Consider the following 16776-nt stretch of genomic DNA (forward strand, 5'->3'; position numbering starts at 1 on the left):
TTAATTCCAGAAAGAGAGAGAGAAGGAGAGGGAGAACATTGCCAAGAGAGAGAAACATCAATTGGTTGTCTCCCATAAGTTCCCCAACTGGGAACCAACCTGTGACCCTTGGGTGCACAAAACAACGCTCTCACCAATGGAACCATACCAGCCATGGTGAGATATTTTTAAATAGGAAGAAGTAAACAAGGCTAGAAAAATCTGGATGTGAAGATGAGCAGATGACATAATGGGACAACTGATCAGGGAATGTCTTTTTATTTGTAGTCAATTTTCAGGAGGGGTCATTGAGGGGGAACTATTCCACATTCCAGTATAAGGGTCTATGGGGTTATGAAGAATGATAAAAATAAAGATAGACATTATGTCACAACAGAATTTTATAGGACAGTTGTTTAATTAAATTATAAACATCAATGCAACAGCTGCCTCAATTTCATTCAGATAATAAAAAATGATGATATGATGGTTTAAAGCTGATTCAATCACAATTTTACAAGCTAATTCATCAAGACTGAAAATAGAAGACTATTAAAAATAGCGAAAAAGATAACATGTTATAGTGCTTAATGTTTCTGTAACTGTTGGTAAGGCTTACATCTAAATCTGATACAGAATTCTTAATGGCACTGAAACAGTTCTTTCTCGGCCACATGGTATATATATGGGCACTACGAGTCTGGAAGAGGCTGGCTGTGGGTACCACTTCTTGTCTTCAGCTGTGACTGCGCAATGTCAGCAAGTGCACTTTGTATCTTTTCTAGAAGCATGTCCCCTCGATAAACAACATCCTCCAGACATGTAGCAGCCTCGTGGTTTTCTTCTTCTAGCTTATACAAGCTTGCAGCCTTTATAAGACATAAATTTAAAAATCTTTTGAGAAATGAAAAAGTTGGAGATTAGTAAGAGCTGAGAAAGAAAGAAACTGCAGAATATTTACTTTTAAATCTGAATGACTATGCAGGCATTGTGATGGAACTTTCAGTGGCAAAAATTCTAAAATCAGGGAACTATTAAAAGTTTTCCTTGTGTGAATTATTTAAAACAATAAACTTTAATTAGAGATCTCTGGATGTCTATATATGACTCCCTTCCACACTGTTTTTGAACACTACTATTCTACTCCACATCCAGAATGCCATCCTCCTCTCATTCTTTGCTAGGTAAAGAGCCAAACTGAGAAAAATAGAAAGAGTCCTTATAACTCAAAATTGGAAAACTATATATACACTAGAGGCCCGGTGCACGAAATTCGTGCACGGGTAGGGTCCCTAGGCCTGGCCGGTGATCAGGGTCCATCTGTGGGGCGACCGGCGGGGCAATCAGGGGGGCCTCTGTTGGCACCCACCTTGGCTGGCCTGGGGCCTGCGTTGAGCATCTGCCCCCTGGTGGTCAGTGCATGCCATAGCAACCGGTCATTCTGCCGTTCAGTCGATTTGCATATTAGGCTTTTATTATATAGGCTATTCAGTGCAGTCTTTAACAGACTACACTAACCCACAATGAATGAAACTCCCACTTTAAAATTCAATCTTAAACTTTAAATATTACAACAAACGGTATTAAATCTATCTCCTTTAATTCAAAATTCCCTATTAGCAAAGTACTCAAAGGAAAAGAGATTTTTACCTGTAAAGCAGCTGTAGATTCTTCACTTGGCAAGGAATCTATCAAAACATCAATGTCTTTTGCTGTTCGTGCAATCAGTGCAGCAAAAAGCTGGGCATATTCTAGAGAAAGACACTACTAATTTAGGATATTAGAGAAACTTAAGTTTTCAGAAACAGAAACTAAACATTAAGTTAATGAAACCAGAAAACTTAATATATTAACTTTTCTATGCTAGGCTTCTAACGACTAAAGTGTAATTTTAACACATCAGTCCTATTACATGTTTAAGAATCACCCTTAATATTAACTCAAATTGCAAATTAACCATAATATAGATCCCTTATTAGGGCAATATGGTGGTCACTTGAATAAAGAAATCTATAAGTGGGATGCCTTCCTTATTAAGATCCCAGAAGTGCCCTTGCCAGTTTGGCTCAATGGATAGAGCATCGGCACCCTCCTGGACTGAAGGGTTCAGGGTTCAATTCTGGTCAAGGGCACGTACCTTGGTTGCAAACTTGATCCCTGGCTCTGTCTGGGGTGCGTACAGGAGCAAACCAATTGATGTGTCTCTCCCCCCACCTTCTACTCTCTCTAAATTCCTCAGGTGAGGATTAACAAAAACACAAACAAACAAACAAAAGTAGATTTCTAAAAAAAACCCAAAAAATCCCAGAAGTAAAATTCAGTTCAATTCATATAATTTTTCCTCTAAAGGAATAACAATGTTATATGACATAAACAGAATTATGACGTGTTATGTCAAATTGATTATAACAAACTAATTTCCTTTATGACAAAGCTTACAATATTCTCACACAACAATGTTTTTGAAAGCCACAAATAAGCCACATTTCTCAGTAAACGTAATTTTAAAAGATTACAAGTAATATGAGAATCAAACTAAGAGAAGCCAAGAAAACGACTTACCTTCTGTAGGATTCGCTGGCTGATCTTTGTTAATCGCTGTCTGAATATTACTAAAAGAGGCAGGAGGACCACACTGCTGCAACACTCCAATGGCATTACAAAACTGATCTGCAAGCTTGAAGCCAAAGGAAAGAAAGTTAGGAAGGACTGATCAGATTTAAGGGTTTTATTGGTAATGCAACAATGACCTCTGAGCAAGGGAATAAAACACACAAAAGTAATTTTGGATATAATTAGCCAGTTATTAACAGCGATTAAATGTTTTGACCATTCAAAGAAATTACGTTTGGTAGCAATCTACTTGAAACAGTTAAAAAGAAATACAAAATAATTTTTCTTTTCTTCCCAAGGTAATAAAATGATAAGAGAAATACATACCAATACTTGTTGCAAGCACAAGTAACGACTTTTTGGGGGGAATAGTGGGAAAAAGCAAATTTGACTGGCAAATATCTAAGTATAGCTCCAAGGTAAATAAAATAGTATGTGCAACTCATGGACAAGTATCAATCCTTTTTTTGAGATCAGTATAGTTACAAGTCTAAAGAAATAGTGGGGAAAAGATAGTAACTAAATATTTAGAAATGTTTTTCTTCATGACTCGAGTTTTCAAACTCCTGGTGCTCTAAATCTATTCCATGAACAGTTTTGAAGATTAAGAATTCTAATTCTTTACCAGCTCCAAACTCCTGACTCCCCACCAACTTCTATTAATAGTCCTGACCTCTCAAATCTCAATTCCTTATTTTTAATCTGTGAATAAGCATTTCCACTAAATTTCTCTGCCATTATTTGAATGACAGAACTCAATGTCAATTGTTTCCTTTAACATGTCATTTGTATTGAGATTCTCCTAGTCAACCAGTATAACTTCAAGCTCTTACTTTCCTTTAATCTTCAAATCCTGCTAATACTACCAACCTTGCCCTTTTCTTCTATCATCACTGCTGCTGTGTTAGTTCAACCAATTACCTCACATCAGAATTGTTGCAATAGCTTTCTGACTGCTTTCTAGTTCACTATGTTATTTTGCCCTGCTTAAGCATTTTGAGCTCACCCAGCATGGGCTTCAAGATAAATCTCCAATTCTTCAGGCTGTTTCAACGCTTTCAATAATCCAAGTCAACTCTACTTATTCATTTTCTACTGCTCCTTCATATAGACCTGACTAGTGATAAGCTAGTTCCTGACTACACTGCTTTTGCTCACATTTTACAAATGCAATAGAGCAGTAGTAGTAAGTGCTCAGAAACTGTACAAACATGGATTCTAATTCTGGTTCTAGTAACTTGGGATAGGGTTTTTTTAAATTTTAAAATCTGGAACATTCTCACATTACAGCACTGTTATGAGGAACAGAGAAAACAAAAAATATTCAACATAGTGGCTATCTGCTCTGTGCTTCAAAAGCTCTCAAGATCTATTTATTGAACAAATGTTATAAAAAATCAATTTTATGACATGTACTGTATATGTATAAACATGGCAAAGATACAGAGAACTAGACAGTTTCTGCCCTTAAAGAGTTCTTAGAGTGTAAAACAAATGTTATCTTGGTGGAATTATGAATGAATTTTTGAAATAACAAGCTTAACATTTTTATAAAATTATATAGACATATAAAACTCATTATTAAAAAACAAAAATATTTTAGTAATTTTACAAATAATTACAATTCAGATAAATGCTAAGAAGATTCCCTCTATTTTAGGGAATTTACTCTATATTCCAATTTACTTCAGCACTTACAGCTAAAACACTCCATTCATTATACCTCCCTAACCACATACTGCTTTTGCATTATTTAAAATGTCTCCTGCGTATATGACATCTTTCTAATCAGACTGTAAACTCCTTAAGGAGCATCTCTCTGTAAATATGATAAGTGCTTATATACATTGTAGGCACTCAATACTAGTAAATCTAGAGATTTCTCTCCAAAATCCAATAACCAGCATGCCAACCCTGGAGTTAAGGCCGTATTAACTTTGTTTTCATTCTCCTTCTGGCTACAAGACAGGTATGAATATGGAACATTTCCCTGAATATCATTTCTATCCAACAGCATCTTTACAACTGGATTTTGTAAAACCTCAAAGGAGTATCTCCCTGAGGGAGGCTGTCTGGCAACCCAGGAAAGTCACCACTAGGGAGAATTTATCTTGGTGAATTCATCAACATTTAGGGGCTGGTCCTCTCCGCCTCAAAAGGTCTTCTTTTATACACACACGGAGAAGATCAGTTTCTCACCAGCAGATGCACAAAAACTGATGCAACAAGAATGTCAACTTTTTAGCAACCTGTGTGAAAACACTGGCCAGGGACCAGGTACTTAGGTTTTCCAATCAACACATTCTCTCTCTTTCCATAGGCATCTTACCTGGGACATCAAATTATAAACAGAATGACAATGAGAAATATAACTGTCAATAGAAAACTATTTAACTATTAATGGTAATAAGCACATGAGTCCTATGGTTTGCATAGATGTTCCACTTGGGCATAACAGGAACAATAATCAGAAGGATGAAAGTAGGGGGAAGGGGGCTACTTACAAGATAAGATATGCCCTTCAATAGAAGGTAGACTTTTTGGGAGATACTAAAGAAGACTTAAATGAATGGAAATATACGAGGAGTAGAAAAATTCATTACCATTAAGATGTCACTTTCCCCCCAAAACTGTTTAATGCTGGAGAGTGGCCAAGACCTGGGGCGAGATCCTTGGTCTATATAGGTACCAACTAAGATGAAACAAAACTTCTCACCTCACCATCACTCCCGCCCCCAACATGAAAGTTTTGGCAAAGGATGAACTCGGCTAACAGCTATTGATCCAATCATCAAAGCACCGGTTCTCCTCCGCGGGTTAAAACTGATTAGCCGGGGGAAGAGCTGCTGCCACTTCTCCCCGCCTCCCAAACGAGAAGAGATCCTATTAGCATCACTAACAAAATCAACTGTTCCCAGAGAACGGGACGGGACCGGGAAGTCTGAGGGTCCGGGTAGAGACCCTCCCTTCCCAGAGGAGAGGCCGCGCCGCGCCCTCCGCAGCCCTCCGCCCCACGGGCAGCCGGCCCCAGCCTCCCCGCCGCGGCGACCGACGCCTTCCGCCGCCCGGCCGCTTTTTGCAGAAGCCGTTTCAGTCCGCCCTCCACTCCCGGGTGTCGTGTCTCGAGCCCCTTTTCCTCCCTCGCTTTGCCTAGAAAAGGGGAAGACGGAGACTAACCGAGTGAAATTGCTCACCGAGTTCACGGCGTCCTGCAGCTGCGTGAGCCGGTCCGCCATGTTTCTCTCCTAAGCGAAAGGACGCTACGGCAGCTGGTACGCGATTGGGCAGCGCTAGGGTGCGTCATGGCCAATCACAGGGCCGCGTTCTTGGAAGGGGCGGAGTCAAACGCAACTTCACAGGTAGGACTTGGCTGAGGCTGAGTTACATCCTTTAGACCAGCTCCACCTGGGAAAGGCCTCTGCTGCGTCTGTTTTCATTAACTTGGGGGCTGTCTGGGGCCCACCGGCTTTGGGAGCTAACATACTATACTATTTTCCAGGCTTCTAGGTAGTATACACTTTACGGAGATTAAGTTCTGCGGTTTTTAAACGTTAATTTTCCCTACCCTCCCATGTATTCCTTTAAAAAAAAAATATATATATATATATATATTTTATTGATTTCAAAGAGGAAAGGAGATGGAGAGAGAGAGAGAAACATCAATGATGAGAGTGAATCATTGATCGGCTGCCTCCCACTGGGGAATGAGCCCACAACCCCTGGTTCATAGGTCAAAGCTCAACCACTGAGCCCTGCCAGCCCTGCCCATGTATTCCTTTTTAAACATCTACTTGAGTATTTATTTTACGTTGCTTTTGCTTTCCAGATGAACCACAAAACATACACAGCAAGCAACTCAAGAATACTTGGGAGTCACAATACCGACTTAAACCTCAACAAATACAAATTAAAAACCACCAGAATATCCGGAATGGCCGGGTCGGGATGCCTCCTCTGTTGCTTTTGAGAAAGGCCCTTATCCAAGTGGAGACTGGGTGTGTGCTTTAATTCTGAGTGTGTGCTGGGGAAACTGACTGAAACAATTAAGTACAAAGTGAGCTGTATTGCCTGTGTTGGAAGAGTACAGAGAAGGAAGGTCTCCATTCGCAAAGGTGAGAAGAGCATTTGGAGTTAGGAGGTAAGATGTGAGTGTAGCAATGGATACCCATCTCTTGTTTGTGTGATTGAGGGAAATTGGTGTAACGGTTAGTGGAGAGGAGAGTGGAGGTTTACAGGGTGTTGTCAGAAGAGAGGTTCCTGGAAAATAAGCGACATGCATAGGAAGGGCAGGTTCAATTTTTTAAAAGATGAACTGTGCAATTTAGACTTAGAGTTGGGATCTATTGAGAGTTTAAGTGGGACGAGTGATAGTATAAACTTGGTATTAAGGGAAGTTAGCCTGGGGATAGTGGGAAAGAAAATTGCCTGGAATCAGCCAATGACTGGTTTGTGAACTTGAAACAGACTCACTCTCTTTCTCAGGCTATCTCCGATTATCCTCCTGGGATAGGGGGAAAATGAGGGAAACTGTCCATGGAGAATCTAGCTTGTTGGATCTACCCCAAACTAGGAAGCTAACTGGGAAGCTCCACTTCTGCTTCGCCTTCTCTCCCATTCCCAAATAATCCTATATAAAAAAGGCTAATATGCAAATAGACCGAACGGCGGAACAACCAGAACAACCGAAAAACCGATCGCTATGACATGCGCTGACCACCAGGGGGCGTGTGCGGAACATGGTGGGTGTGGGCGTCGGCTGCAGTGGAATGGTGGAATAGGTGAGTGGGGGCACCAGACCAAGGCAGGGCGCCGGTTGCTGTCATCGGGGTGAGCCTCTGGTGGTTACTGAAAATTCTTTGCTCCTGTGCACCATGGTCCCGCCCGGCACTCACACCCACTGCTGGCACTGGAGCCTCTGCTTGCACCCACTGCTGGTGCCCAGCGCCAGTCCCGATCGCTTGGCACCATCAGCAGGTGCGAATGATGGCTGCCAGCTCTTATAGCTTCTGAGGGCTTCTCCACCTCCCCCTGCTCCTGAGGGGCAGTCGGGGCAGCAGCCGCCACTCACACCTGCGGATGGCAGCAGCCGCCACTCACACCTGCGGATGGCACCAGCCCCATTTACACCCACTGCTGGTGCCGACCCCAATCGCTCTGTGCCATCAGCGCATGGGAGCGGCGGCAGCGGGAGAGGGGCTGCTGGCAGACAGAGGACTGGGGCTGCAGAGGAAGGGGTCGGGCGGGGGTGCAGAGGATGGGCTGACACCTGCCCCTGTACCTACTGCAGCCTCACGGCCCACAGTTCCTTTCAAGGTGCACGAATTTGTGCACTGGGCCCCTAGTATTAATAATACTAGGTCCCTCTTGGGACCTAATTCTGAACCTTTGGTGAGGCACCGGCCCCCATACTGGGATTAATGAGCGATAACTCCAATTTGTTTTACCTGTAATTTGGGGTAATTGGTGATATTCTCCTCCCACCCCCAGTTGAGCATGTACCTTATTTATTGATTGCCTGCCATGTTCCAGGAAGTATGTTGGGTGCTTGGTTTGCAAACACAAATAAGCTAAACTCACCAGGAGGGTTTTGTAGTTATCCAAGAATGTGTAGGTGTTGACCCTGATAATAGAAGAAAGGCTATTTAAAAATATATATTTTTATTGATTTCAGAGAGGGAGAGAGATACAGAAACATCAATGATGAGAGCGAACCATCGACGGGCTGCCTCCTGCATGTCCCTTCTGGGGATGGAGCCTGCACCCCAGGCATGTGCCCTGACTGGGAATCAAACTGGGACCTGCAGGTTTATAGGTTAACGCTCAACCACTGAGCCACCCCGGCCGGGCAAGAAAGGCTAATTTTGAAGGAAAAATTAACGTGGATTGATGACTGCTTGAATATAGAGGGATGAGTGAGAAAACCCACTAAAGGAGAATACTAAGTTTTGTAACCTGATTGAAAAGGACTGAGGTGCCTCGGGTAAAGCAGCCATTTCAAGACCACTCATGTTATGACACAGCTTTTGTTCTGCCATTCATTATCTTCCTTGCAGGCTTTCAGTAGCTCCACAGAGACCTCAGGTTCATGTCCAGCCATCTCTGACTGGTTTTCCAGGTTCACTGTCTTCTTGGATGAAATACAAAAATAAGCATATGCAGCCCCAACCGGTTTGGCTCAGTGGATAGAGCGTCAGCCTGTGGACTGAAAGGTCCCAGGTTCGATTCCGGCCAAGGGCACATACCTTGGTTGCGGGCACATCCCCAGAAGGGGGTGTGCAGAAGGCAGCTGATCGATGTTTCTCTCTCATTGATGTTCCTAATTCTCTATCCCTCTCCCTTCCTCTCTGTAAAAAAAAAATCAATAAAATATATTAAAAAAAATAAGCATATGCTTGGTATTTGCTTATTTACTTAGACCAGTGGTCGGCAAATTCATTAGTCAACAGAGCCAAATATTAACAGTACAACGACTGAAATTTCTTTTGTGAGCCGAAAACCGACTTCTGCGCATGGGCCACGAAGTTTCAATCGCACTGTATGTGCGCGCCCGCACGTGGTATTTTGTGGAAGAGTCACACTCAAGGGGCCAAAGAGCTGCATGTGGCTCTCGAGCCGCAGTTTGCCGACCACTGACTTAGACTCCTTGCAACCCCTGACTATTCTCTACTGTTTCACACTTCTAAGCACACTGTACTAGTATAAGAAACATATAATTCTCTCTTCCTTGTATGAAATGCCCACACTTCCATCCTTACCTCCATTTTGTCCTTTTGTTGATTGGGTCACTCAACTTTCAAACTGTATTTTAAATATCTCCTTCTTTATAAAACTTTCCCTCAAACTCTAGTTAATTGCTCCCAATCTTTATCACAATTGTTCCTTATATATCTATTATTGCACTTAGCATACTGAGGTGTAAGTCATACATTACTCTGATTCACTCAGCACCATGAAATACTTGGGGGCAGGTAACATATTTTAATTGTTTCCATATTTCCAATACCTAGCACCAAGCTTGTAGCCTGGCACACAGAAACTACTGAATAGTTTATTTAGGGGCTGAATGAATGAACTGCCCAGCATAATGATTTCCATATAACAGTTACGAAATAAACATTTATTGAAATTAATAAAAACAGTCAAAGTAATGTAAGTTGCTACCCACAAGAAGAACATGAATTTAAAAATACAGAGGGAATAGAGTGGAATAGGCTAAATGGGCAAGTTTCATAGCGGTCTTTTCCTGACTCAACCCTGGATCCCTTCTGTCATCTCCGTCCAAGATGTCTCGAGTTCCCACTCCTCCCTCCCTCCCTCCCTCCTTTCTTCCTTCATTCCCCCCTCCTTCCCTCCCTCCCTCCCTCCCTTCCTTCCTTCCTCTCTTTTCTAGCCCTTGAGCAGATTTTAAGGGTCTAGTTATCTATATCTTGGATTAGGGAATCTTCTCAGTTTTCGAGTTTCCTTTAAATTCATAGAAATGACAAACTCATCTGTAAAGCTGCTGAGCCCATTTGCTCAGGTCTCCACTGCAACTGAGCAAGGAGCCCCAGCCAGTCATCCTCCCAAGCTGTCACAGTATTTCAGAGTCAAGATAATGAGACCCTCTTATTATTGTTGATATACTTCTGTCATCAGCTGTCCTCTGCAGGCCTGGGGCACTGCAATGCAAAGGAATAGAGGAGAGAGAATAGGGTTAGTTCAGGGAACTGAAATTAATTCAGTGTGGCCAGCATAGAAGAGTTTGCGTTTAGTTGCAGCAGAACCCAAACAGATAGACAGAGCTATATCATGAAAGCACTGTGTAATACTCAGGAAAATGGACTGTTATTCTGAATGCTTTTATAAGAAAACTTTTAAAACTATACCTATCTTCTCAAAAATAATATTTTCTTATTCAAAAGCAATACATGTTCAAAGTAAAATTTTTTACAAAGAACAGACATGTGCAAAGAAAATCATTCTTAATCCAATCACCTTTATAATTTTTAACATTTTGACATATTTTTCAACCTTTCTTTAATGAATGTAAGCATGAATGCACATTTAAATGAAAACAAGTAAGGCTTATACTATATATATTTATTCTTTGTAACTTGCCTTTTCATAAACACTTCACAACCAATTGCCTTTAAAACATGATTTTTGAAGGGCTACACAGTATTTTATTATATGCATGTATCACAGGTTATTTAATTAATTCCTTATTGTTGGGCATTTAGGGTGTTTTTGTTTTTTTCTACTATAAATAACATCTTCATGAAGAGTTTTGTACACTAATTTTAAACATCTGATTTTTGGTACATATTTATAGGCTTAAATCTAAAAGTGGAATTATCATACCAAAGCTATGAATATTTTAAAGATTTTTGATGCAGATTATGCTTTAAAAAGTTGTTTCAAGTTACACTCCTTCTAGTCCTATGGAAGAATGTCTACTTCTCAGCTCTTTCATCTGCACTGAATGTTCTCATTCTTTAAAAATATTTACAGCTTATTTTCTTAATTTGATTTTTTTAAACTAGTGAGTTTGAACTTTTTTCATGCTTTTATTAGCCTCTTATATTTCTTTTTTTGTATGTGAAATTTGCTATTCATGTCCTTTGCTAATTTTTATCTTTTTTCGTCAGCTTGACTTTACATATTGTTTAGGTTTTTTGTTTTTTTTTAATTTTCATGAAATTTAAGTTTTTGAATAGCCAGACCTACCAATCTTTCTCTTATGGTTTCCTTCTTCGCCTTTTTGTTTATAAAGTTCCTCCCTTGAACCCTTCCAGATTCCAAATGATTTTGTTCAAATAAATTCTTAAAGTTAAAAAAAAAAGAGAGAAACCATTCTGAGATCAGTTTTCTTAAAAAAACACACAAAACCAAACATATTTCTTGCAGCTGTTACGATTTTATTTATTACTTTGGGATTGAATTTTGACCGTGTGAGAGTTTTAAGCCTCTCTCTCCACTATCAGAACAGTTTATTGTGTAATCCATCGCTGATTCAAATGCTACCTTTATCATAATAGCTCCTGTCATCTTCCTGGGATTCATCTCCCGACAGTTACAGGAATGGGGGGCATGTGGGAGAGTGAACAAATATCCTAGGCGGGAATAGACAGTGCTACCATGGTGTGAAAATTCAGGCAGATAGAGAACATACGGTGTTTGCTATAGATTTTTAGCTTAGCAGTGGATTAAGTACATACGTATGTAATTTTCAAGATAGTTGCTCATTAAAATATATAAATGAAAATTTTGTCCTAGCTGGTTTGGCTCAGTGGATAGAGCGTCGGCCTGCGGACTGAAGGGTGCCAGGTTCGATTCCGACCAAGGGCACATACCTTGGTTGCGGGCACTTCCCCAGAAGGGGGTGTGCAGAAGGCAGCTGATCAATGTTTGTCTCTCTCATTGATGTTTCTAACTCTCTATCCCTCTCCCTTCCTAATGTAAAAAAAAAAAATCAATAAAATATATATATATATATTTTTTAAAAAATCAATAAAATATATATTTTTTTTTTAAAAAAGAAAATTTTTAGCGGCAGGAAAAGGAAAGCAGGGCCATCTTCCCCAAATAACTTTGTCTGTAAATCCAGTTCCACACGCGAGCCACCTGTCACATGGACTACTGCCCTTTAAACAGCAACACTCAGGTATGCGATTTGAGAGAGGAAGTTCAGATGAAGGTCTTGAGTCTTCCAGGATATTTTGCTTAGAGAAAACGAAACTTTATTTTAAAATACGGTGCTCTTCCTCAGCGCAGTAACCACTACAGAAGCAGCATGACCCGCTCATTCTTATACTGACATCGGCCTACGCCGCTAAGGCGATCTCAAGCGGGGAGGTGGGGGGGTGGGGGGGTGGGGGGGTGGGGGGGTGGGGGGGAGGGGCTGGGCAAGGGGCAATTATTTTTGCGTTTTGAGCACCAGATTCCTCCTTTTTTATTTTCTTTTTGCAAAAGACCGTTAAGGTCGGGAACAGGAGCCTAGAAACGTTGGGCCGCAACACAGTTATTTTTACTGTAACGGTGGTTTTCGTAAACGGGAAAGATAAAAAAGGGAGAAGTGCAGGTTACACCACATAACTTCCTGGGGTCTCCCCTGGCCCCCGGGGGAGATCCTGGGAACGCCGGCGGCTGCGAGGCCTCCTCGCGCCACTGGGGGGCGCCCTCCCCCAGGAAACCTCCCTCAGTCGCCCCCGCCCGGGGCTACGGAGCGGTGACGTAAAGGGGCGGGGCGGAGGCGCGGTGCCCGGCGGCGGAGGGCGATCGCGGTAAGAGAGAACCTCTGGCTGCGGCGAGCGAGTGCAGCCGTGGTTGCTGGCCAGCCCCCCGCGGCCCTGGCTAGTGTGCGGCGCGAGCACCTGGCGGGCGATGGCGCCGAGCGCGAGCGCCCCGGGGTAGTGAGGGCGAGGCCCCGGGGCCCCGAGCGCGCCGCGCTCCGACCTTGGCGCTGGCTCCGCCGGGCCCGGGCAGCTATGGGGCTCCTTCGGCTGATGGCGCTGGCGGCGCTGGCATCGCAGCCCGGGGTGGCTGGTGGCGCCGAGACCGTCGGGAACTCCAGCGTGGGTAAGGTTGGGGCGTCTCCCTTCTGCACCCCAAGGGGCGTTTGCATTTCTTGCAAGGTCGAGGTCCACCCCAGGGTCTGTGCGCCTAGCAGCCGAGGCGGCGAGTACAGAACCGGCAGGAATGGGTCAAGGTCCTTCGTGCAGAAGGAAATTCCCTTTGCTAAGGAGGCGTCCTCACTCAGGCTGTGGACATGGGAAGAGATGCGTAACTCTCTTGTTCACACACATTCCTGTTTCCCTCGGGGAGCAGCCATGTTTGTGGGTTTCATTTGACACTTGAAAGCACCTCTTGGCTCCCGAGTGGCGTGGCTGAGCCGTGGGGCCGTCAGGCGTGCAGAACCGAGGGCTCTGCGAGCGACGGCCCCGCGGACCGCGCAGGTTTTTACTTCCCAGTCGAGATGCTTTCCTAATTGGCGAGCTGGACGGAGCTGGAGAGGAAAAGCGAACTCAGATCGGGCTTTAGATAGTAGGTCATGTGCTTGGTTGAATGGGTTTTATAAGTAATTCGTGGTTTGTTAACATATACACTGTGAATAGCACGAACTGTGCCAGGCTGATAATCACGTGCTTTTCCCGTGAGGTTAGGCACATTCTTAGTTTTGTTTGGAGCATTAAGAGACTACTTACAGTTCTGAAACATAATATTTCCTGAATAATGTGATTGTGCTTCTAAATACTTATCTTTGAAAAGCTCTTGTGCAAACTGAGTTCTAGAATCTTTGCATAGGACTTAAGGCCAAAGCTGAAAAGGGCAAGTTCTATTTTTGCAGAAAAAAATAGCCTTTTTTTATTATGGAGCAATGACATTCACGGTAATGCAGACTGTGCAGTGTGTGTGTGTGTGTGTGTGTGTGTGTGTGTGTGTGTGTGTTTAAAAAATATTTTTATTGGTTTCAGAGAGGAAGGAAGAGGGAGAGATAGAAACATCAATGATGAGAGAGAATCAGTGATCAGCTGCCTCCTGCATGCCCCCTACTGGGGATCAAGCCCTCAACCCCAGCATATGCCCTTGACCAGAACTGAACCAGGGACCCTTCAGTCTACAGGTCGAGGCTCTCTATCCACTGAGCCAAATCGGCCAGGGCAGTGTGTTGTTTTTTGTTTTTAATCCTCACCCGAGGATATTTTTCCATGGATTTTTAGAGAGCATGAAAGAGAGAGGGAAAGACAGAGAGAAATACCAATGTGAGAGAAATACATCTGTGGGTTCGAGCACCATGCCCTTGACTGGAATCGGACCCAGGACCCTTCAGTAGGCCGGTGGACGAGACTCTATCCACTGAGCAACACCGGCTAGGGTATGGCAGTGTTTTTTAATCCTCACTTGGCAGAGGAGGGAGCTGAGGCCCTGATGATTGGTGATGCCCACCACACAAGCAAACTGCTGTAGGGGCACAGGCAGCATCTGAACCCAAGTATGTCTTGTGGCAAATTTCCTGGTCCTTCCACTTCAACACAGCTGCCCCGAATAAGAATATTTTACTCAGTATGGTGCTTTGCACTTAATTCTTCCGGGAATTCTCATTTCTCAAAATAGCTTTCTGACGCAGGTGGAGGAGTTGCTGCTCCATTTCAACAGGTGAAGAATTTGAGAGATTGAGTTTGCAGTTGATCCGGGAGGGCTGCGATCCAGAACGTTTCATTTCTAGTTCTATGCTTTAGTACTTAATAAGATCTAGACATTTTTACACAGAAATTGAGAAACCTGAGTAATCGAGAGATTACTATTCTTCAGGCGCTATTTCTTGCCTCTTCCGTGATTTCAGCACTGATATTTCCCCTACCATGATACTCTTTGCCTTGCAGTAGTATTGTTGCTCCGTGCGGTAGGACAACATGTGGGAACTTAACTGCTGAGTGATAATAAAAGCTGATGTGCCCAAGCCGGTTTGGTTCATGGATAGAGCCTCTGCCGATGGACTGAAGGATCCCGGGTTCGATTCTGGTCAAGGGCATGTACTAAGGTTGCAGGCTCAATCCCTGGCTGTGGTTGGGGCACCTGTGGGAGGCAGTCAATCAATGTGTCTCTCTTACATTGATGTTTCTCTCTGTCTCTCCCCTTCCCTTTCATGCTCTCTAAAATTCAATGGAAAAAATAGCTATGGGTGAAGATTAACAAAACTAAAACAAGCTGGTGTTCTCCACATCTGTCAGATAGAAACTAACAAAGACTTAGTTAAGACTTCCAGTCTCCTCATTTGTTTCTATTTGAGGACTCTGGTAACTAGACAAACCGAAGGAATTAAGCAACTGCTATAATTTTAGAGGATTTACCCATCTTTCCCAGGAAAAGCTAACTTGCACCACATGAGTAGTGGCTCGAAAGCCAAATAAATCTTTGAAGGTGGCAGATGAAGTTTCTAGAACGAGGAACGTGCTTTCTGTGACCAGCAGGGCACAAGAGGTGCACCACACCTTTAAACAGTGTTTCCTTGTGTTGAAGTTCCAGTTCTCTGCTGCCTTTAATGTCTGTTGTTATTGTTTGTTTCACATGCATAATTTACATAGTATTACATAGTAATTGGAGGTGAGCACAATGTCATTTGAACTTCCTAATCTTTGTGCTAATGGTAATGCCACAAGTAAGGTAGCAGGCCATTTTTGTAGTTAGTTGCTAGTGGTCTCTTTCTCTTGAAAGTGTGTGAAAGATGCCCTGGCTGGTGTGGCTCAGTTGGTTAAGCATATCCCATGCATCGAGAGGTCGCAGGGTTGCAGGCTCGAAACCCAGTACGGTGCATGCAGGAGGCAACCGATCAATGTTCCTCCCTCTCCCTTCCTCTCTTTCTAAAAATATCAGTAAATTTTTTTTTTAAAAAGTGTGAAGAGTAGTATGCACATTTTGTGTTTCTTTTTAGCTTTTAGTGCTAATGAAAATTCATAAGATATAAATAAGAAATTGGGCCCAGCCGGCATGGCTCAGTGGCTGAGCTTTGACCTATGAACTAGGAGGTCATGCTTTGATTTCCTGGGTTGTGGGCTTGATCCCCAGTGTGGGGCATGCAGGAGGCAGCCCATCAATGATTCTTTCTCATCATTGATGTTTCTATCTCCCTCTCTCTTCCTCTCTAAAATCAATAAATATATTTAAAAAAATAAAAAATAAATAAATGAGAAATTGGGAGGGGCTGTTGCATGTTGACCAGTTCAAGTAGCTAAATTAACTGCTTTTGTTTTTAATATTTAATCTGAAGAGAATTATGAAGACAGCTTTCACAATTCTCTCCTAGAATTTGGTTGTTGTATGCAAGCACAAACAATGCTTTCATTTTAGTAAAACAGTTCAATTTTAGTAAAATAGTAAAAAGGAAGAGTTGAACAATTTTAAGTTTGCAAGTTTAGGATTGATTGGGTAGCTCTTGGTAGAATAGAATTCTTGGAAAGAAAAAGTGACTGCATAGGAATGAGGAGTATGAAAAAAGAAATGAGTCCCCTGTTACGGGTCAGATGGCAAAAAAAAAAAAAAAAAAAAAAAATTTTGGCAGAAAAAACAGAGGCACTTCTTTTTAGAGGAGAGCTGCAGCCTAAGTGCTCTGTCTCCATGTTGGCTATGTGCTCTGTAATATCATTTGATGTACTGTTTCCCTCCCACACCCAGAGTCATAAGATCTAATTATGCCTCGTAAAATGT

The 16776-nt window shown here is 42.6% G+C and overlaps 2 protein-coding genes across 2 annotated transcripts in view; one reads left to right on the forward strand and one right to left on the reverse strand.

Moving 5' to 3' along the window:
* Positions 1-242: 242 nt before the first annotated feature.
* On the reverse strand, positions 243-5859 carry MED21 (mediator complex subunit 21). Its single transcript, XM_080660358.1, has 4 exons — positions 5787-5859; positions 2542-2656; positions 1630-1730; positions 243-848 (listed from the first exon to the last, which is right to left on the reverse strand). Exons 1-4 carry the CDS (start codon positions 5826-5828, stop codon positions 672-674), a joined length of 435 nt encoding a protein of 144 aa, XP_080516484.1. The 5' UTR covers positions 5829-5859; the 3' UTR covers positions 243-671.
* A 6958-nt stretch (positions 5860-12817) lies between these two features.
* Positions 12818-16776, forward strand: part of TM7SF3 (transmembrane 7 superfamily member 3) — a 32473-nt gene continuing 28514 nt past the window's right edge. The window contains exon 1 of the mRNA XM_080662322.1: positions 12818-13149. Within this exon, the coding sequence (XP_080518448.1) occupies positions 13059-13149 (91 nt within the window). The 5' untranslated portion in view covers positions 12818-13058. The remainder of the gene's footprint in view (positions 13150-16776) is intronic.

This window comes from Plecotus auritus, assembly GCF_963455305.1.
Source record: "Plecotus auritus genome assembly, chromosome: 3".
NCBI classification, from domain to species: Eukaryota; Metazoa; Chordata; class Mammalia; order Chiroptera; family Vespertilionidae; genus Plecotus; species Plecotus auritus.

Bases quoted from the DNA above. Each gene is read 5' to 3' on its own strand.
- MED21 (XM_080660358.1), bottom strand. From the start codon at position 5,828: ATGGCGGACCGGCTCACGCAGCTGCAGGACGCCGTGAACTCG. The intron at 1,731-2,541 runs GTAAGTCGTTTT...GTCTTTCTCTAG, and splicing joins GCCAGCGAATCCTACAGAAG to AATATGCCCAGCTTTTTGCT. The intron at 849-1,629 runs GTAAAAATCTCT...TGTCTTATAAAG, and splicing joins AATCTACAGCTGCTTTACAG to GCTGCAAGCTTGTATAAGCT.